The sequence below is a fragment of the Ambystoma mexicanum genome, chromosome 3p, assembly GCF_040938575.1.
Source record: "Ambystoma mexicanum isolate Mex_15411 chromosome 3p, UKY_AmexF1_1, whole genome shotgun sequence".
Taxonomy (NCBI): domain Eukaryota; kingdom Metazoa; phylum Chordata; class Amphibia; order Caudata; family Ambystomatidae; genus Ambystoma; species Ambystoma mexicanum.
In genome coordinates, this window is record NC_090925.1 from 596,391,653 (window position 1) to 596,414,758 (window position 23,106).

Consider the following 23,106-nt stretch of genomic DNA (forward strand, 5'->3'; position numbering starts at 1 on the left):
GGCTTGCCCATTGGACGACGTGCTGTCATTCTCCGCTCACCTCGCCAACACTGGAATGCAGGTGGACACCTGCCAAACATCTCAGCCATTGGGGCCTACAGGAACTCGGAGGAAGGGGTCTTCTCCTCCAACCCGATCGTCGGGAGACATTTGGCCGGGCTCGCTAGGCTCTACCTGCCCCTCAGGAAGCCACACACTGTGTGGGATTTGAATCTGGTCTTGGGCACCCTCGCACACAAGCCTTTTGAGCCTATGGCGACTGCGGACATCGGTCTGGTCACCATAAAGACGGCCCTGCTAGTCGGCTTCGCATCGGCGCGCAGGGTTAGCGAGATCCAGGCCCTAGTCGCCTCAGTCGTACACCACCTTTCACAAGGACAAGGTGGTCCTGAGGACCCATCCGGCATTTTTACCTAAGGTGCCATCAGCCTCTCACTTAAACGAGGAGATTGTCCTTCCTCCATTCTTTGCGGACCCCAAGGACGAGCCTCAGTTCTGCACTGCCTGGATGTCTGGCGTGCCCTGAAATTCTACCTGGACAAGACCAAGGGCTTCCGCACGTCAGATGCCCCATTCATCACCTTTTGGACGTGCCAGGCCGGGCTATCGGTCCTCCAAACCCTTCCTCTCTCCCGCTGGATGGTCTCAGCCATCAAGGAAGCATATTAGGGCCAGCATAGACCCCTTCCGGCGAACATGCATGCCCACGCGATTAGCGCCAAGGAAACGGCCATTGCCTTTCAGTGCCATGTCCTCTGGCAGGTCATAAGCAGGGCGGCCGCATGGGCCACTTCCTTGGCTTTCTGCAAGCACTACTCTTTGGACGCCGGCTCCAGAGCAGATGTGGATTTCGGACAGGCGGTTCTGGCCCACCATGGGGCTACATTCAGTTGTAATCACCCATGCAGTATGGAGGAAAGGGGACGGGACGTAAGAGTAATTATAAATTACTCATCGTAGTGACTTACATACTCTTAGTCCATAGTCTCCTTTCCTCCATACATCCCACCTCCCCCCCCCCCATAATAATCTGTCATTAGGCAATGGTAATTCTATTGTCAATGCGTCTTTGGGGACTGATGTGTGGCGGCGGAGGGCAGAGTCAGGGCAGTGCATGCTCCCAGGGCCGCGCCTCTGCACGAGAAGATTTTTCTGGGGAAATAGGTTCCGTCTCCCGTCCCTCACGAGGGACGCACATGCCGTGTGGAGGAAAAGGGACTATGGACTAGGAGTACGCTGTTCACTACGGTGAGTAACCTATAATTTCTGTGGGCACGGAGGAGGAACAGGAGATAGCATTAAGCACCCATACGCAGGCATCATAAAGAGGGTGGGATAAAAGCGCCACATTTCGAAGGCTATCTGGCAGGACAGCTGAAATTTGTGGTGACCTGGCTGGGGGATGAGGCCTCTCAGGATACCGCGCTGCTACGGCCGATATTGAAACCACACTTTCTGAAAGGGATACTATGGGTAGAGGACATGCAATTGACTAGACCCTGTGGGCTCCTGAAACTGGGTAAGGAAATATGGAGCAGAGCGTGGAAGCTCCTGGGGGCATCGGAACCCTGCTCGGGGCACATCCCTCTGAGCGCCATTGGGGGCAGGCAAGCAGTGCTGGGGCAGTTTAGGCAAAACTGGGAGGACAAAGGGGTCACAACAGTGGGGGACCTGCTGCAGGATGGCAAAATTGACTTCCACACCCTAGTTAAGGAGATGGCATTCACGAGGGACCGTTTTGATGTACCTGTGCATGGCCCAAAAGATCAAGGAGAAATGGGAGATCCCTCAGGCACACATTGAGACGAATAATATACTAGATATTATGTATTGGAAGGAGGGCATATGGTCTTTAGATTGCATGACGTGTGCCTGGGAGACTTGAGCACGACTGGACTAAAGGTGTGGGGTAAATGGGAAGCAGATGTGGGAAGGGTATTCACAGATGCAGAATGGGGAAGGCTGCTTACATACATAAAACAGATCTCGAGGAACAGCAGATTTAGAGCAATTCGGCTGTACGTGACAGCGTATATGACCCCACACAGACTGTCACATGTGACTGGGAAAGGAGCTCAGGTTTGCCCGAGGTGCACAGGTGAATGGGTAGATATGCTGCACATGTTTTGCAACGGCTCACAGATTCAGGGATTCTGGAGGGCTGTGATGGACAGGGTGGAGAAGGGAGGCATCCAAATGCACCTGTGGCCCCTTGAGTACTATGTGCTGGGGCTATTTCCGAGGGCAGGCGACAACATGCATATATGGCCAAGATGAGACTTGATTTGTATACTTGCGAAACGTAGCATAGCAATGGCCTTGAAAGCGGTAGAGGGCCCAAGGATGGAGGCCTGGTGGGCAGACTTACAGCGATGGTCCCTTGCGGAAACTGCAGTGTGGCATAGAGCACTCTGGGTAGGCTAGCATGAGGGCAACGGTGGGTGGTGGAAGCCTGGAATGCATCAATGCAAAAATTGTGTGCCCCAAATGCGGTAGCCCCAAGCACTTATGCGGGCACGTGACATGAAACTGGGGAGGAGAGGGCTGAGGAATATTGCACAGCTGATCTGAGGAGGTGGAGTGGAACGAGACCAGGGGAACATGCAACAATCAAAGACTGGACGTGATAAATGCCCACAGAGCTGCCATGGGACAACAATACTGTGTAAAATGTAATACTGAATAACTCTACACATGACATAAGCTTACAGTATTGGAATGATACAACTGTACCTACCCTTGCTGCCTTACAATAGTACTCGTCCTCTGGGTTTATTTGTTTTTGCTCAATAAAAATAAAAAGTTTGCCGATGGTTCGAAGCGGATGATCATGATGTTCCTGTGAGTGATTCAACGAAACGGAGGTTTTGGGTAGTCGTTTGGTAACTGCTGGTTCAAGTCGGCCGATGAATGGTTGATTTAAGCGAAGCAGGCGATGGGCTCTGCAAGGACACGATGCAGCATCAAGCTTGTTCAAGGTTGCAAGCATGTTAGTTTGAAGGTTCGGTTGAGTGCAAAAGCGGTGCCTGCAGTTCCCTCTGGTTCAGTGGTGGTGAATGAGAATAGACCGGTTCAATGTGGCAGAACAGAGTCCTCCAGATGATGCAAGACTTGATGTAGGACTGGATAAGCCCATTCAGGGTCTGCTCTCACAGCGTAGGGAGGTCTGGTGCATAGTGGCAGGTCCATAGCAAGAGTAACCCCGAATGTCCCCTGGGAGTGGGTAGGGAATAGAGCTTGCCTCCGTCTTGAGCTGCTGCTGCTTCAATTCCGTGGTTAAGGGCATTGGAAAGATCAATTCTCCCAAAGGAATACTTCCTCTTGGGTTTATTAGTAGGGAATCCGTGAAGGAGTGGGAGACCCCTTCTTTTAAAGGCGAAATGTCTACAGGTGATTGGATTAAAAGCAAGCCTGCTTTGGAGATCCAATCCCTGTCCTTGGAACAAGTGGACTTTGCCTTCTGACCTCCTCCCCAAAGTGCTTTGTGTTAAAGGAAGTGAAGAGGCCCGGAAGCAAGCAGGATGAAGAGGGAGAACAAGCTGATCTGAGCACTCCCTGTCTATACTAGCTCCACCCCCCCTTCCTTTGTCTTTAGCATTAAAGGCCTTTTTGGTATGCAGCACCCTGGTGTGAGTCTAGTTCATTTGGGATGGATGTGACCTTTGATTCCAGTTTCCCAGGCAGCTACTGTTGCGAGGCTGGCTCACTGGAAAGATGGTCCCTTTTGGGCCTTTGCGACGTCAGATGAGGCATAGCCATCCAGTCTTCTGCCTTGTCACTTTGCAGGGCCATGATGTTTGACCAGAATTCACATAACCTTCAACAGTTGAGCTAGGCCGACAGTACTGACACTAGTATGTTAATCAAATTGACGTATGTGTCTGTAATAAGTATGAGAGCTGCTAGCCACATTGCAAGTCTGTTTTGTGGTTTTGGAAATTGAGGTACGGCCCCTGCACTGAAATGCTGTTAGTGGGCACCTGTGCTCATTAAACATGCTTTGTGCTACAGGGGAACAGGCGCTGTGGATTGGGTTACTGATTCAGCCGGCACCGGTGTACTCTATGCTTTTAGCATGAAGTTTGTGTAATGGAATGGGTCTGGTCAGCAGACCACCCTTGGAGAATTACCTGCATCATTTTAGATTTAATAAAAAATCAAAAAAGCCAGGGCTTCCAGACACTTGCCAGATGGCAATCGTTCCCAGTATGTATATTTGGGTAAGTATTGATGGTACTGTAATGGTGCGTGGAAGCTCAGACCATTACTATTGGTCCGATTGTCGGAGTGCTCCAGACACGGCCAGGCCCCACCTTTTTCAAATCTAGCTGGATTTCTGGTGCTTGGAGCCCTGCAAGACTGTAGCTATACACTGCGGCTTTCTCAAATTCACTATAAATGTGACCCAGCAGCAAACAAGCCCTGCAGATGTCTCTTCAAAAATAAAGTAACCAATTCTTCTGAAAAATGTTGCACTTCGGTCAGCGCTTGCAATTACAAAGTATAACCTCTCCCTCGTTCACGGTTTTCAGTGAAATGTTCTACAATGGAGCTGTGACCTTCCTTTCTGAGGAACCTAACATTTCAAGCTCCATTTAGTCCGATGAATATAGAGATTTAAACATCCAAGGAGGACCCGGTCTATACATGCTTGCTCACCAGCAGGTGTTTTATATTTTTATTATTGGATAATTGGTTGCGGGTGGACAGTGATGTATTGCAACTACGGCAGTTGACTGAAGAATGTTTTTATATGCTCCATTAATCTTCTATAATTGTGCTGTTTTGGTATGAATTATATTTGTGACAATCTATAATTTGTCCCAAGTGCAAAGTGGGTGTGCCATTGAAAGAGTAGCAAATATGTGCCTTCTAATAACAATGACAACAATGATTTATTATGGAATTCAAATTAATACATGCTTTGTTCTTGCTTGCAGGTAGTTTGTGATGAAAATGGATCAAGGGGTTATGGTTTTGTTCATTTTGAAACCCATGAAGCTGCAAATCGTGCAATAAACACAATGAATGGGATGCTTCTCAATGATCGCAAGGTGTGAGTAGAAGGACATTTTGAAAAGGCAAATGTTTGAAGTGCATGTTGGTTTTAGTTTCCTGGTATGCATTATGTGCATTTCAAGTTGTGCTGTACCTTTCTTAGAGCAAAACCTATTTTATTCCCTGCAGCTTTGTTGGCCATTTTAAATCCCGTAGAGAGCGGGAAGCAGAATATGGTGCCAAAGTAATGGAATTTACCAATGTCTACATCAAGAACTTTGGGGACGAAATGGATGACAAAAGACTTGAAGAAATCTTTTCCAAGTTTGGTATGTTTAGTTTAAACATAATTGAATGATTATGTGCGTGTTACCTTCCAAGTTAATTTTAGATGAAGACATAGCTTCATTCAGAACATGTCTGCATTAAAACAATGTTTTCTTTGCTAGATAGTGTCAGTTAAGAGAAGCTTGTTTGACCTCCCCTCTTCAGGATAGGTGCTCAGATTTATTTTTTATTTTTTGTTTAGCAGAACTTGTTTTTGCATTGATGGGGTGAAGCTTATCAGTAAAACTTTAAGTTAACCCAGATACCCAAGTTTGAATTTCATATCTGTCATACTATAGATTACCTGTTGGTGCACACCTAAATGATTTATACCAATCAATTGATTTACAAAAGATTCGGGTGCAGGGGAGGAAAAATTACCCTTGCACGAGGTCACATAACAAACAGCAATTAAAGAAAGTTCAAACTTTGAACTCTTGTGTACTCTTGCTTTGATGGAGGTCAGGTGGGCTCCTTTGCTGACATTGGGTATTTCCAGCACATGGGTGATGTGCCTCCCCACTTGGGATGTTGCTCCCGTTGAATGAAAGGTGTCCACACATGCAATTGAATGGCATTCTCTGAGCACTGCGGTTTGTTTCACAATGATATAATTGGGGAGAGTATTGCTAGAAATGTTAGAAATTTTCTTGATCCCTCCACATGGAGTAGCATGCATTGTAATGTTTGAAAAAGTGAACTATTGGGTTCACTAACAGTTTCTTTGGTTTCAATCTACAGAACATATGGCTCTTGAAGAAGGGGGAATCCCCAAAACGTGTCGAGCCAAAGTGGAGTGGTATATGGCCACCACAAGAGAATACTCTAACATGTTTTGGTCAACATTGATTGAATGTTTTATGGATAGAACAAGTTGTATTATTTATCATTTAATTTTTGATCTAGCCAGACACTGTTAAGTTTTGGCTGTTCAGATTAGAAGTGTGCGGGGGACACAGGAGTTCAAAGTTTGAACTTCTGTCTTTATATCCATTGTTTTCGGACTTGGAGGAACCTGCAACCAATCTAACCTTTTTAGGTATCACTATCTGAATGTTGTGTTATTCATTTTGATCTACTACAGACCTCGCTTGTCACTGCACTGGCAAATCGTCCTCTTAAATCTGTGTGATCTGGCCTTGTAAATTAACAATTATTGCCCACACTGTTACCGGTATAATGCATTAAGGACCCTTTCAGCAACTGAAAACAATATTCTAATTCTGTTGCAATCGTTCATTAAACAAAGAAGTTTAAAAACTATCCAAGAACCGGGCTTCTTTGATGTCTCTCAAGTTACACTTGAACCAAAGTGATTATCAATTATCCTCGTGTACAAAAGGTTTATACGAGAATAGACTAGCTACTGATATCCGCCAGAATGAGACGGCTCCCCACCACAGTTGAGATGGGCAACAGTTCTATCTCGGACCATTGCATAGTGTGGGCCCTTTTACACACTGACACAGGTGCCCCAATGCCCATGGTCTGGTCTCTGTCCAGTCACATACGAGACCTGTCCACTTGTGAGGAAATTGGATCCTATATCAGGGCAAACGTTCAATTAAATAACCAGAGAATACCTACTTTTAATAACTGGGATGACTTCACCGCGATGGTCAGAGGGAACTTGTTGGCCAACAGGAATTCCAGCAGTTGGATGTTAAACACAAAATCACTAATTCTGGGAAAGTGCTATGTAGGATTGGGTGAGTCGGACAACAGTTGAACTTGCTCGCCTGTAACCAAGCAGAAAGTAAAGGGCGCCTCAAAATTTGTAACTTGCTCTTTAAAAGAGCAACAAAGCGGACTGCCTGCTGGGTAATGCACTCTGAGGTAAGGCCAATAAAACTTGTATCAAAACGATAATACACTAGGGGAGGTTGGGGGGGGGGGGGCGGGTTGTGTAGATGGCCGTGTGACTAAAATACATGAGGAAGAAACTAAATTGGATATATTTAGAGAATACTATGAAACTCTCTATGCAGCTGCTCAAGCCAATTGTATAAGACTTTTTTTTTTTTTACTAGGATACTAGCACCCCCACTTCTCTGTGTAATCTAGCATACACAGGGGTGGATAACCAGATCCATGGGATAAGCGCAATTATCCATCTTATTCCTAAAATTGGCAAATGCCCTGAAGACACTAGTTCTTTTAGGCTGATTGTGTTACTAAATCTGGATGCAAAGATCTTTTCCAAGATGTAGGCGGCCTGTGTGGAGAACCTGCTGCCCGACCTTACCCACCCGGGCTAGTAGGGATTTGTCAAGGGATGACAAACTTTGTGATAAAATCAGAGAAGTGGCCAACCCTAATTAACAAAGCCACAAGATTCTCCAAGTGCCAAGCTGTCCTTTCATAAGATGCTGAAAAGGCTTTGTACAGGGTCAATTAGACATTTTTAATGCATACACTGAGGGCCATAGGATTTGAGACCAATTTATAAAGCCGGTCCTGGCCATCTATAGATCCTCAAGATCGGTGATCATGGTCAACGGCCGGAGGTCGAGGGCATTTACCCTAGAAAGGGGTATTATGCAAGTGTCTACTATTGCCATTACTCTTCGCCATTGTCATGGAGCTCTTTGCCAAACAGATCAGAGATTCAGGTAATCTGATTTGGCAAGACAGAATATAAATTATGCAGACAGTAACCTTGTCACATTCAAAATCCTACCACTTCTTGATGCCATCCTCAAGGATCTTGAAAGCTGCAACTGGAGTCTGGCTTCAAAGTGAATAATACATCTGTGATACCTTAATGACCACACTAAGGGAGCTTGACAGTCAAATTTTCTGAAGAATCTGGTACACATTTAGGGATCAAGCTAGCTGCAAACCTCTGAGCTCGCTACAGGCTCAACTACGCCAACATTTGGCCCATATTCACCAAATTTGGCAAATTGGGGAAAACGTACAATCTCGTTGTTTGGTAGAATCAAAGCTTTAAAAATGAACATCATCCTTTGCTTACTTTACCCATTGCATACCCTCCCAACCCCAATAGTCAAGTCACCTATTTTCAGGCTACAGAAAGATCTTTCACTTTATTTCGGGGGATTTGTGGGGACAGAGTTTTGAAAATAATCGTATGCGACTCCTGAACAAAATGTGGTATACAGGCTCCCGCCTTACTGTTATATTATCAAGCTGCACAATTGAGACTCCTGGGAGAATGGTGTATGGTACACACGTCCAATCAATGGTGTGAAATGGACACGACATCCTGCAGGATTTCACTTTGGAGAGTGATTTGGCTGCGCAAAAGGAATCCGCCCTTTTTGCGCTCATCGGGTAAAAAGAACTGTATTTGACACTTTAAACATGCTAGCCTGCTGCCATTGCCCTGAATCATTTCCTTCTCCCCTCATGCCAATTCTTGGCAACCCTTACTTTTCCCCAGCCAACACCCTATGGTGTTTTGGGAATTTCACAAAGTGACCGAATTCTGGAGTGATGTTGTCCCTCTTTTAGAAATGAGGGACAATCAGTTCCTGTGGGACTTGCTGTGTTTGCCAGTGAAAGGGATATACCCCATAAATATCACCAAAGGGAATGGTGACAAGAATGCTACTAGCGGCTTATTTAGTTATTTGGGCGATGTGGCTGAGCACTGGAAAGCCTCATATTAATGTATGGTGGAACAAACTTTCTCCAGCATGGGGTCTGGCATGGATTCACATGCTCATGAATATTCCCCGTCGTCAGGCTGGGAATCCTCGGTAAAGAAAAAACCAGTATCAGTTTCGTTTCTGATCTTTCGTAGTAATAACCAATCACTGGTCTCTGCGTCATACTGACCACAGCCAATGACTGCCCTCTACCTAAGCACCGCCTCTGGCAGCCATCTTCAGATTTTTACCGCACGTTCATGTGTTGGGATCCTCGTGCTATTGCTCTCGAGCGTTAGTGCTATTTTTCGCGCTTTTTTCACAAAAACTTCGATTCTTTCGGTCAAAAGAGCCTCAAGCTCCACCGATCCTACATCCGATCAACGGGGACCCGTGTCGGATTCATCTGCGCCCCTCAAGGGTGAAGATTTCGTCGAGCTACACTTCGGAGGACTCCAGAAGCTTCTCAGGCCCGGTCTCGGAGATGGCCCAGGAGAAGGGAAGCTCGACGCCCGGAAAGCTGTTCAGGGTCTGCCCTGGATGCCAGCTGCAGAACGTCTTTAAGGAGGACGAACACTTTCTGCCTTTACTGCCTTCATGAGGACAAGACGCACGTGGAGAAGGACTGTGCGTTTTGCGGCAACATGTCGGAACGGACCATGAAGGACCGCCATCAACGTCTCGCCAACTGGCTGGAGGGTAAGAGCCCGTCTGGCGAGAAGAAGAAGAAATCCGAGCGGTCTTCTAAGACCTTTGAGGGCGCCCCGGCGACGGGGGCCCAACATAAGGCTAAGCACCGCGAGTCCGCTGGCACCTGGAGCGCCGAACGGTCGGGCTCTACGGGCGCCAGGCAGGGCGCACCCTCCCCGGCACCATCAACCATGAGCCAACGCTCTGGGTCGGGTAAGAGGAAGGCCGAGCACCCGGCGAAACTCCTGGAGAGGCCCCGGTCGAGCTCTAAGACAGAGGAGGAGCGTGGCAGTGCCCCCTCCCTCAAGGATAAGGCGGTGAGCGCACCTAAGGTGGTGAAGGCCTTGATCCATCCGACCAAGCCCTCTATCGAAACGGTCGCGGCGGCCCTGGCTCAGCCTGTGGAGGCTGCGCCAGTGGTGGCGACCTCGGGGCCCAGAATCTCCCTGCCTCCTCGGAGGGAGTCTTCTTTTGTGCCCATCGATAGGACCCCCGTGAAACCCTCTGTGGGGAAGAAGGGGGGGCAGGGCGTCGTCGTAGATTCGGCCTCAACCTCAGAAGAGGAGCTGATCGAGGTCTTAAGCCACGGCCTAGGCGTGGAAGAAGGCCAGCCCGTCGGAATGGACCCCGACGCAGGTGACGACGACGACGACGACATCGTCGAGGATACCGACGGGGCCCCTGCTCGCCCGTCGGATTCCCCTCTGCCAGCGCCGCAAGACAACTCGGCGGCCATTTTGTTGGCCATACAGTCCTTATGCTCCGAGATAAGGACGAGACTACCGTTACCGACGGAGGAACCTCTCCCGTCGGGGGATCCAGAACCGGGACCTTCTGGTGTTCCCCCTACCAAGAAAAGAAGGATCCATCCACCACCTCCTTTTCAACCGTCGCGCCCCGTCCAGCCCTCCTCCCCGTCCACCCGAGGGGATGATACGGGGACTGACACGGCAGCGACGGGTACGGACGACGAGGCATACGACGAGGATATTCCGTCGTCGCCTCCCGCCGCCACTCCATGATCTCCAGGGCTTCCGAGCTTTTCCAACTCTGCCCTGAGGAGAAGAAAAAGGAAGGCTTCCTTTATCAGCGGCGCGAGGCCAAGAGGAAGACGGTCCTCGCAGTGCCTCTGTTGGACGACATTTGGGATGAGGGCCTTTCCCTCCTCAAGAACCCTTCCACGACGCCAGCTAGAAGAGACCGGTACGAGAAAAAGTACCGGGTCCCGGACACGGCCCCCCTGTGCCTCCGGGCGCAGCCTACCCCGGATTCCGTCGTCTCCGCGGCAGCCAGGAAGAAAGCGGGGGGGGGGTGCGGCCTCCACATCGACTTCCCCGCCGGACGGCGAGGGAAAGAAATTGGATGCTATGGGACGTAGAGTCATCTCGTCGGCAGCGACGACGATTAAAGCGGCCAACGCCTTGGCTATCGTGGCTCGCTACGACAGGGAGCTCTGGTACAAGATAGCTCCCCTGCTGGATTTTCTGCCGGACGACAAGAGGGCGGAGGCCCTGGAGATCCTGCAGGAAGGTGAGGTGGCCTCAGACCACGCCATCACCGTGGCGACGGACATCGCCGACACTGGGTTCCGCCAGCTGGGCAACGGCGTTTGCCTTCGACGTCGTGGATGGCTCAAAGCTACGGACTTCCGGCAGGACGTCCAGACCAGAGTCCTGGACATGCCCTTCGATGGGAACAACCTGTTTGGGAAGACAGTGGACGATTCCCTTCAGGCCATCAAGGCGGATACTGAGACGGCCCGGGCCCTCGGAGTTCTGCAGCAACGTCGGACGCCCTTTCGGAGCAGCGGAGGCAAGGGCGCCTCCAGAGGTTCCGGCGGCGGTTTCGCTTCCTACCGTCAAGCGGCCCGCTCGTCGTCGCAAGAGGCCTACAGAGGACGAGGCAAGTCTAGCGGACCCCGCCGTCGTCGCCCAGTAGGTCAAGGCGGCAAGGCCGCGTCCAAGCAGGATTGAACCGGCTGTGGGGTCGGGCCCCCACCGGAGCACCCCGGTGGGAGGCCGGCTGGCGGGCTTCGTCAGCGTGTGGGAGTCCATCTCCACCGACCGTTGGGTGCTGGACGCCCTGGCCCGGGGCCACACGCTCGAGTTTCAAAGAAGGTGCCCGCGCGTCCCCCCCCGTGGCCAGGAAAGAACTTCACGTCCCTCAACTTCTCCTGGAGGTAAAGGCGATGCTCAGGAAGGGCGCCATCGAAATCGTCCCAAAGAGGCTTCGGGGCTCCGGAGTTTACTCGAGATACTTCCTCGTGAAGAAGAAGACGGGAGGATGGCGCCCCATCCTAGACCTCCGACGTCTGAACAAGTTCATCAAGGCGCAGAAGTTCCGGATGGTCACCCTCCAGCACGTCCTGGGCCAGCTGGAGGAAGGGGATTTCCTATCGTCGTTGGATTTGGAGGATGCCTACTTCCACATTCCCATCCTAAAGGGGCACCGAAAATTCCTCAGGTTCGTGGTCCAAGGGCGTCATTACCAGTTCAGAGCCCTCCCCTTCGGACTACGGTCGGCACCCAGGGTATTCACCAAGTGCCTCGCACCGGTGGCGGCGCAGCTGCGCCGCGAGGGGATCCACGTCTACCCCTACCTGGACGACTGGCTCATCCGCGCCAAGACGAGGGAGCTCGCCGTGGTTCACACGGCAAGGACCGTCCAACTCCTCACGGACCTGGGATTCTCCGTGAACTACGCCAAATCCCACCTGGTGCCCGCGCAAGTCGCACTGTTTCTGGGAGCGAGGCTCGACAGTGTCCCTTCTGGCCTCCCCGTCGGAGGAGAGGACCAGGACCATCTTGGGCAAGGTGCAACGGATGTTGGTGGCCGACGCGGCCAAAGTGAGGTCCATCAAGTCCCTCCTCGGGATGATGTCTTCCTGCATCTACCTCATTCCCATGTGCAGGCTCCGGATGCGCCCGTTGCAAGAATTCCTGGATGCGCGCTGGATCCAGACGACGGGCAGCTTCGAGGAAAGGATCAAGCTCGACGAGAACTTCCGACGAGCGATACGGTGGTGGGGCACCCGCGCGCATCTGACGGCGGGCATGGACTTCTAGACCCCAGCCCACCAGGAGACTGTGACTACGGATGCCTCCCTGGAAGGGTGGGGAGCGCACACCGAAAATCTGCACGCAAAGGGACTCTGGCTCCCGACGGAGAAGTCCCTGCATATCAACGTCCTGGAGCTCCGTGCAGTGTTTTTGGGCCCTCAGGTCTTTCCTGTCAGAATGCACCAAAGTATCAACCGAAAAGGATACAATATTCAAAAGGATACAGGAGGTAGGGTCTTCCGGATCCCTGTTCACCCGACTTGATAGTCGTGAAGTCAACAAAGACCTTCCAAATGATACAACCCTCTGGCTGATAAAACAGGCAGAGCGATGGATCACTGGAAAGGGCGTGGGTAAGGTATAGTAATCCAGCCTAGGACAAATTAAAGTATCATGAATAACTGCTCCAACCTGAGTATGATGAGTTAGATAATGACAGGAATGATCACACTGACCTGTATCTCTGGGTAGAACAATCCAGAAGTCTCTTGATGGATTTGAAATGAAGAACAAAACGACAGGGAAGGGAAAATTAGTAAGGGAGACTTATCCCGGATGGAACGAGGCTCACGCTAGATACGGGTTGAATTCACCACAGGATAGCGTCCAAAGTTCAGTTCAAAGTCACTTCCAATAATCCTTGAAAGGCTTCCTTCCCACTTAGGGATCAATCCTTCTGTTAATTCCACAGAAGCAGGAGTTAGAAGAAAATAGCGTTTGAAGACAACGTGAGCGTGTGGATTTACACGCGGGCAGGAATCGCGCAGCCTGGGCCAGCCGCGTGTGAAGACAACGTGCGCGTGTGGATTTACACGCGGGCAGGGTTCGCGCAGCCTTGGCCAGCCGCACTTGAAGACGAAGAGCGCGTGTGGATTTACACGCGGGCAGGGTTCGCGCAGCCTTGGCCAGCCGCGTATGAAGACAAAGAGCGCGTGTGGACTTTACACGCGGGCAGGATTCACGCAGCCTGGGCCGGCCGCACTTGAAGACGAAGAGCGCGTGTGGATGTTACACGCGGGCAGGATTTACGCAGCCTTGGCCAGCCGCGTATGAAGACAAAGAGCGCGTGTGGACTTTACACGCGGGCAGGATTCACGCAGCCTGGGCCGGCCGCACTTGAAGACGAAGAGCGCGTGTGGATGTTACACGCGGGCAGGATTTACGCAGCCTTGGCCAGCCGCGTATGAAGACAAAGAGCGCGTGTGGATTTTACACGCAGGCAGGATTCACGCAGCCTGGGCCGGCCGCACTTGAAGACGAAGAGCGCGTGTTGATTATCACGCGAAGGGATAGCTCCAGGAATCGGCGTGTGGCGGAACACACGCTATCGAAGGTCCAAAAGTAGCTGTAGGAATATACCAGGATGTAGATCAGAGGTTCAGCTACACGACGCCAATAGAGACGATCAGAAGCAGCGAGTGAAGTTTCTACGCTGCTTAAATACGTGATACCGTAGTTCACGTGACGAAGCAAAAGTCACGTGAAGTTAGCGACGTGAAAAGTGTAAACGTCGTTTTCCCGGTAACGTATCGAATAGCCTCCATTTGGAGTAGAACGGTCTAGCTGTTCTACGAGCGTAGCGTCCAGCATGCATGACAGTTCCTTCCGTCCCTCAAGGGCAAGGTGGTGAGGATCTTCACCGACAACACCACCACCATGTTTTACATCAGGAAACAGGGCGGAACCAGGTCCCCAGCGCTGTCCAAGGAGGCGCAGGACCTGTGGCATTGGGCCGTCGCCCAAGGGATTTTTCTGGTGCCGTTTCATCTGGCAGGGATAAAAAACACCATCGCCGACTCACTCAGCAGGGAGCTGCGCTCGTGCCACGAGTGGGAACTACGGCAGGATCTGGTGGATCGCCTCTTCCGACGGTGGGGCACACCCCAGATCGACCTGTTCGCGACGGCGACGAACACCAAGTGCCGGATGTTCGCCAGCAGGTTTCCCCAGACGAGGAGCATGGGCGATGCTTTCTCGTTCCCCTGGGAGGGCCTGTTCCTCTACGCGTTCCCTCCCTTGCCTCTGCTAATCCGGCTAGTCAACCTGCTCAAGAGGTCACGGTGCAGGATGATCCTCGTCGCACCCTCGTGGCCGAGGCAGATATGGTTCCCGGACCTTCTGGACTTGTCAGCGTCCCCGCCGATCAAGCTGCCGGCGGACGCGGATCTACTCTCCATGGAAGGAGGCGCCATCCTCCACCACGACCCGAAGTCGCTGAACTTGCAGGCCTGGCTCCTGCAGCGCTAGAGTTTGGAGGATACGACATACCGGCCGACTGCAGAGAGGTTCTTGCAAAGGCCAGGGCGTCCTCGACTCTTAAATGCTACGGACACAAATGGAAGAGGTTCTCTGTCTGGTGCCACGCACAGAAGATTAACCCTCTACGGATTACGGCTCCCCAAGTACTGCCGTACCTGCTGACGCTGGCCAAAGCTGGCCTGGCACACGCGTCCATCAAGATTCATCTTGCTGCGATCTCCCGATACACCAGAACCACGGGGCGGACGTCCTTGTGGTCTCATCGCCTGGTGAAAGAATTAATGAAGGGACTGTTCAGATCGTTCCCGCCGGTGAAGGCTCCGGCCCCGGCGTGGGAGCTCAACGTGGTGCTGACCAAGCTCATGGGACCTCCGTTCGAGCCTCTGCACTCGGCTCCGTTGAAGTTTCTATCGTGGAAAACTGCTTTTCTTGTGGCCATCACCTCCGCACGACGAGTGGGAGAGAGATCCAGGCCCTTTCCTGCAAGGCCCCGTACTTGACTTTCCACGACACGAGGGTAGTGCTCAGGACGCACCCCTCCTTCATGCCCAAGGTACCGTCGGACTTCCATCTCAACGAACCCTTGGTGTTGCCTGTATTCTTCCCGTCGCCTTCGTCGCCGGCTGAGAGGACTTTGCACTCGCTGGATGTAGCTAGAGCGCTGAAGTTCTACGTGGACCGCACGAAGTGTTTTCGGAAGACGTCACAACTCTTTGTGAACTTTGGACCTGTCAATCAGGGGAAGGCTCTCTCGAAGGCTTCCATTTCCAGATGGCTCTCCGGCTGTATCATGTACTGTCATCGGTTGGCAAACCGACCTCTGCCCGGCCGTCCGAGAGCCCATTCCACCAGAGCGATCGCAGCTACCACGGCGTTCCTTTCTGGTGTGCCCCTGCTGGACATATGCAGGGCTGCTACGTGGAGGTCGACGCACACCTTCACGAAGTTCTACTGCGTCGATCGGGATTCCAGGGAGGAGTCCAGGGTCGGCCAAGCAGTGCTGCGCAACCTGTTCGCCTGAGGTGAGCCTGGTGAGGAGGTAAGATGCTTAATGTTGAGTTTGATGCTATGCTTAATGTTGAGCCTTTGCCACCTCCCGTGGTTGTGCATGTGTATACTGCTATGTATTCTTTATTCATGAGCATGTGAATCCATGCCAGACCCCATGCTGGAGAAGGAACAAGTTACTTACCTGTAACTGTTGTTCTCCAGCATGGGTCTGGCATGGATTCACATGCGAACCCTCCCGCCTACCCCTCTGCGGCTCTTCACTTGGTCATACTGCCACTTCACGTGCTTCCAAATCTGAAGATGGCTGCCAGAGGCGGTGCTTAGGTAGAGGGCAGTCATTGGCTGTGGTCAGTATGACGCAGAGACCAGTGATTGGTTATTACTACGAAAGACAGATCAGAAACGAAACTGATACTGGTTTTTTCTTTACCGAGGATTCCCAGCCTGACGACGGGGAATATTCATGAGCATGTGAATCCATGCCAGACCCATGCTGGAGAACAACAGTTACAGGTAAGTAACTTGTTCCTTGTCAACTTCTAGCCATGAAAAGGCACTTAGATGACCTCATCAACCATACCACAGCATTTGTTGAAAAATAGAACACCCTCCTTTAACTACTGAAAAAAGAAAATTGAGAACTAAGCTGCCCAGAGGCTTGGAGCCCTCGATCTATTTGATTTACATACCCCGATACATGAACTGAGTAACTGAGGTATGCAACCATTCGGGTTTGGGTGGGGTAGCAGGTTGGTCCTTCTAACGACACTGATCAATACCCGAGGATATTCGGATCGAGTGTCTTCAAGTGATGATTGATTTCCCTATACTGTGGTCCTGCTGTGTTTTTCTGAATTCATTGTTCAGAGTTTTAACTCCCCTAGTCAAATGTTCAGTGTGATAAGATGTGCTCAGGGGATAGGGGGAGGGAGGGTAAGATTACAGAAAAGGTTTCTATACTTTTGGATTATGTGTACATGACATCTTGTTGGCTTTTTTGTTAAAACAAATAACTGGTTTGTCTTCACCACTGTGTTGGCAAGATACCTCTGCAAGTGAAGAACCCGGCCTGGTCCCATTTCGTCTATAGGACCCAGGTCTGAATCCTGTATTACTGACTGAGCGCTTCTATCCAAGGTTGATAAAACAAGCTCTGTAACTGTTTACAAACACCCCTGTTGCAGTGCTTGGAAGTTACTGGCATGAAGTGCTATAAAATGGTGATCTCATTAACATATTTGTTCATGTCTGATTTTATACATGAATATTTTGAGATCTATTTTAAAATTGGCTGAATCTGTGTTTTGCTTCCTATTCAGAATTTTAAAAAAGGGCAAATGTTTGGAACACCCAAATAGTTTGTCGATTTGATAACACCCTCATCTCCAGTACAATCCATTTTCAGATTGATTGAAACAATACTTTATTTTTTTTTATATCACTGGTTGTAAGTGGCAACCTAATAGTTTCAAGCAGTCAATTTGATACAATTATTTGTTTTTGTAACATTTTAAAATGGAACACAAGAAGTTGTATGCAATGGAAATGCAAGTTCATCATGTTTCACTTTTAAAATGCAGTTTCGGAAAGGAAGATTTTTTTTGTGGATAAGTCACCAGGTTCTGGGTGCCTGCATTGCTAGGAGCCCACATAACAAAAGCGAAGGAACCTACAAGATGGTTGTGCTTGAAAAATTATTCTAAATACTGTCATTGTTTGATGACCCCCTTTTTCATTTTACTTGATTTTGCTCTTTCTAAATTGGGTAGTTTGTGGGGATATAGGAGCAATGCTGCAAACGTAACTAGGCAACAATGATGTTCTCCAGCATGAGGTCTGGCATGGATTCACATGCTCATGAATATTCCCCATAGTCGGGCTGGAAATCCTCGGTAAAGAAAAATCAGTATCGGTTTCGTTTCTGATCTGTCTTTCGTAGTAGTAACCAATCACTGATCTCTGCGTCATACTGACCACAGCCAATGACTGCCATCTCCCTAAGCCCCCCCCCCCCCTCTGGCAGCCATCTTCAGATTTTTACCGCACGTTCAAGTGTTGGGATCCTCGTGCTATTGCTCTCGAGCTTTAGTGTTTTTTTCGCGCTTTTTCTTAGGAAAATGTTCTCTTTTTCGGTCAAAGAGCCTCAAGCTCCACCGTTTCTTTATCCGATCAACGGGGACCCGTGTCGGATTCTTCTACGCCCCTCAAGGGTAAAAATTTTGTCGAGCCACGCTTTTGAGGACTCCAGAAGTTTCTCAGGCCTATCTCGTCATGGCCCAGGAGAAGGGAAGCTTGACGCCCGGAAAGCTGTTCAGGGTCTGCCCTGGATGCCAGCTTCAAAATGTCTTTAAGGAGGATGAACACTCCCTTTGCCTCTACTGCCTGCATGAGGACAAGACGCACGTGGAGAAGGACTGTGCGTTTTGCGGCAATATGTCGGAGCGGACCATGAAGGACCGCCATCTGCGTCTCGCCAACTGGCTGGAAGGGAAGAGCCCGTCAGGCAAGAAAAAAGAAGTGTGAGTGGTCTTCTAAGACCTTTGAGGGCGCCCCGGCGACGGGGTCCCAACAGAAGGCCAAGCACCGCGAGTCTGATGGCACCGGAAGCGCCGAACGGTCGGGCTCTACGGGCGCCAGGCAGGGCGCATCCTCCCCGGCGCCATCAACCACGAGCCAATGCTCTGGGTCTGGTAAGAGGAAGGCCAAGCACCCGGCGAAGCTCCTGGAGAGACCCCGGTCGAGCTCGAAGGCCCCATCGGAGGGGGAGCGAGGCGGTGACCCTCCCCCCAAGGAGAAGGCGGTGAGCGCACCTAAGGTGGTGAAAGCATTGATCCACCCGGCCAAGGCCTCTATCGAGACAGTCACGGCGGCCCTGGCTCAGCCTGTGGAGGCTACACCAGTGGTGGCGACCTCGGGGGGCCCAGAGTCTCCCTGCCACTGCGGAGGGAGTCCTCTTTCATGCCCATCGACGGGACCCCCATGAAACCTCCGGAGAAGAAAAAGGGGGGCAGGAGGTCGTCGTGGGTTCGGCCTCAACCTCTGAGGAGGAGCTGATCGAAGTCTTAAGCCTTGGCGTGGAAGAAGACCAGCCCGTCGGGAGGGACCCCGACGTCGGAGACTACGATAACGTCGAGGGTGCTGACGGGGCTCCTGACTGCCCGTCAATCCCCTCAACCAGTGCCGCAAGACAACTCGGCGGCCATTTTGTTGGCTATACAGTCCTATGCTCGGAGATAAGGACGAGGTTGCTGTTATCAACTGAGGAACCGCTCCCGACGGGGGAACTGGAGCCAGGCCCTTCTGGGAGCCCTCCTCCTAAGAGAAGGATTCATCCTCCACCTCCTTTTCAACCATCACGCCCTGTTCAGCTCTCCTCCACGACCCGTGGGGATGATACGGGGAATGACACGGCCGCGACAGGTACAGACTACGAGGATCTCCCGTCGTCACCTCCTCCCGACGAGATTGGATCGTTTCATGCCATGATCGCCAAGGCATCCGAGCTTTTCCAGCTCTGCCCGGAAGAGAAGAAGGAAGGTTTCCTTTATCAACGGCACGAGACCAAGAGGAAGACGGTCCTCGCTGTACCTCTACTGGACGATATCTGGGATGAGGGTCTCTCCCTCCTCAAGAACCCATCCACAACGCCTGCGAGAAGGGATCGGTACGAGAAGAAGTACCGGGTCCCGAACGCGGCCTTCGGGCACAGCCGACCCCGGACTCGGTCGTCTCAGCGGCGGCCAGGAAGAAAGCGGGGGGGGGGGGGCCTCGGCCTCTACGTCAACCTCCCCGCTGGACGGCGAGGGAAAGAAATTGGACACGATGGGACGCAGAGTCATCTCATCGGCAGCGATGACGATTAAGGCTGCCAACGCCTTGGCTATCGTAGCCCGCTACGACAGGGAGTTGTGGTACAAAATCGCCCCCCTGCTGGACTTCTTACCAGACGACAAGAGGGCGGAGGCCCTAGAGATCTTGCAGGAAGGAGAAGTGGCGTCGGACCACGCCATTACGATAGCGACGGACATCGCTTACACTGGATTTCGCCAGTTGGGCAACGGCGTGTGCCTTAGACGGCGTGGATGGCTCAAGGCAACTGACTTCCGGCAGGACGTGCAGACCAGAGTCTTGGACATGCCATTCGACGGGAGCAACCTGTTTGGGAAAACAGTGGACGATTCCCTACAAGCTATCAAGACGGACACTTGGTGTTCTCCAGCAACGACGGCCGCCCTTTCGGAGCAGGGTGCCTCCAAATGTTCCGATGGCGGATTTTCCACCTATCGTCAAGCGGCCCGTTCGTCGTCGCAGGAAGCCTACAGGGGACGAGGCAAGTCGGGCGGACCCCGCCGTCGTCGCCAAGGAGGACAAGGCGGCAAAGCCTTGTAGAAGCAGGACTGAACCGGCCGTGGGGTCGGGCCCCCACCGAAGCACCCCGGTAGGAGGCCGGCTGGCGAGCTTCGTCTGCGTGTGGGAGTCCATCTCTACCGACCATTCGGTACTGGACGCCCTGGACCAGGGTCACGCACTCGAGTTTCTTAAGTGCCCACGCGTGTCCCCCCCCCCAACCCCACGCCCGCGGCCAGGAAGGAACATCACGTCCCTCAACAACTTCTCTTGGAGGTAAAGGCGATGCTCAAGAAAGGCGCCATCGAGCTCGTCCCAAAGAGGCTTCGGGGCTCCGGAGTTTACTCACGATACTTCCTCGTGAAGAAGACAGGAGGATGGCGTCCCATCCTGGACCTACGACGACTGAACAAATTCATCAAGGCACAGAAGTTCCGGATGGTCACCCTCCAGCACGTGCTGGGTCAGCTGGAGGAGGGCGATTTCCTGCCGTCGTCGGATTTGGAGGATGCTTACCACATCCCCATCCTAAAGGGACACCGAAAGTTTCTCAGATTCGTGGTCCAAGGGCGTCACTACCAGTTCAGAGCCCTTCCCTTCGGATTGAGGTCGGCACCCAAGCTGTTCACCAAGTGCCTCGTAATGGTGGCGGCGCGGCTGCGCCTGGAGGGGATCCACGTCTACCCCTACCCGGACGACTGGCTCATCCGAGCAAAGATAAGAGAACTCGCTGTGGAGTACACGGCAAGGACCGTCCAACTACTCACGGACCTGGGATTCTCCATAAACTACGCCAAGTCCCACCTGGTGCCTGCGCAAGACGCGCTGTTTCTGGGAGCGAAACTCGACACAGTGGCGCTTCTGGCCTCTCCGTTGGAGGAAAGGACGAGGGCCATCTTGGGCAAGGTGAAGCGGATGCTGGTTACGGACGCGGCCAGGTTGAGGTCCATCAAATCCCTCCTCGGAATGATGTCTTCTTGCATTTATCTCATCCGCCTGTGCAGGCTTCGGATGCGCCCGTTACAGGGGTTTCTGGACGCGCGCTTGATTGAGATGACGGGCAGCTTCGAGGACAGGATCACACTCGACGAGAGCTTCCGACGAGCGATCCGGTGGTGGGGCACCCGCGCGCATCTGACGGCGGGCATGGACTTCCAGACCCCAGGCCACCAGAAGACAGTGACCACGGATGCCTCCCTGGAAGGGTGGGGAGCGCACACTGAAAATCTACACGCGAGAGGCCTTTGGCTCCCGACGGAGAAGTCCCTCCATATCAACGTCCTGGAGCTCCGGGCAGTGTTTTGGGCCCTCAGGTCCTTTCTTCCATCCCTCAAGAGCAAGGTGGTGAGGATCTTCACCGACAACACCACCACCATGTTCTACATCAGGAAGCAGGGCGGTACCAGATCCCCAGCCCTGTCCAAGGAGGCGCAGGATCTGTGGCATTGGGCCGTCGCCCAAGGGATGTTTCTGGTGCCGTTTCATCCGGCAGGAATAAAAAACACCATCGCAGACTCGCTCAGCAGAGAGCTGCGCTCGTGCCACGAGTGGGTGCTATGACAGGATCTAGTGGACCGCCTCTTCCGACGGTGGGGCACTCCCCAGATCGATCTCTTCGCGACGGCGACGAATTCCAAGTGCCGGAGGTTCGCCAGCAGGTTTCCCCATCCGAGGAGCATCGGCGATGCTTTCTCGTTCCCCTGGGAGGGCCTGTTTCTTTACGCGTTCCCTCCATTGCCGTTTCTGAGCCGGCTCATCAACCAGCTCAAGAGGTCACGGTGCAGGATGATCCTCGTCGCACCTGCGTGGCCGAGGCAGATATGGTTCCCGGACCTTCTGGACTTGTCCCCGTCAATCAAGCTGCCAGTGGACGCGGATCTTCTCTCCAGGGAAGGAGGCGCCATCCTCCATCACGACCCAAAGTCGCTGAACTTGCAGGCCTGGCTCCTGCAGCGTTAGAGTTTGGAGGTTACGACATACCGGCCGACTGCAGAGAGGTTCTTGCAAAGGCCAGGGCGTCCTCAACTCTTAAATGCTATGGACACAAATGGAAGATGTGCTCTGTCTGGTGCCACGCACAGAAGATTAACCCTCTACGGATTACGGCTCATCAAGTACTGCCGTACTTACTGACGCTGGCCAAGGCTGGACTGGCGCACACTTCCATCAAGATTCATCTTGCTGCGATCTCCCGATACATCAGAACCACGGGACGGACGTCTTTGTGGTCTCATCGTCTGGTGAAAGAATTCATGAAGGGACTATTCAGATCGTTCCCGCCGGTGAAGGCTCCGGCCCCGGCGTGTGAGCTCAACGTGGTGCTGACCAAGCTCATGGGATCTCCGTTCGAGCCTCTGCACTCGGCTCCGTTGAAGTTCTTGTCGTGGCAAACAGCGTTTCTTGTGGCCATCACCTCTGCACGACGAGTGGGAGAGATCCAGGCCCTTTCCTGCAAGCCCCCGTACTTGACTTTTCATGACACAAGGGTAGTGCTCAGGACGCACCCCTCCTTCATGCCCAAGGTGCTGTCGGACTTCCACCTCAACTAACCCTTGGTGTTGCCTGTTTTCTTCCCGTCGCCGGCTGAAAGGACTTTGCACTTGCTGGATGTAGCTAGAGCGCTGAAGTTCTACGTGGACCGCACGAAGAGTTTTCGTAAGAAGTCACAACTTTTTGTGAACTTTGGACCTGTCAATCAGGGGAAGGCTCTCTCAAAGGCTTCCATTTCCAGATGGCTCTCCGGCTGGATCATGTACTGTCATCGGTTGGCAAACCGACTGCTGCCCGGCCGTCCGAGAGCC

The 23,106-nt window shown here is 52.2% G+C and overlaps 1 protein-coding gene across 3 annotated transcripts in view; it reads left to right on the forward strand.

Annotated features, from left to right (window-relative positions):
- LOC138579573 (embryonic polyadenylate-binding protein-like) overlaps positions 1-23,106 on the forward strand; it is a 1,702,133-nt gene that overhangs the window by 632,334 nt on the left and 1,046,693 nt on the right. For all 3 annotated transcript variants that reach the window (XM_069649846.1, XM_069649847.1, XM_069649845.1), the window contains exons 4-5: positions 4,941-5,056; positions 5,188-5,327. In XM_069649846.1, coding sequence (XP_069505947.1) covers positions 4,941-5,056; positions 5,188-5,327 — 256 coding nt within the window. The remainder of the gene's footprint in view (positions 1-4,940; positions 5,057-5,187; positions 5,328-23,106) is intronic.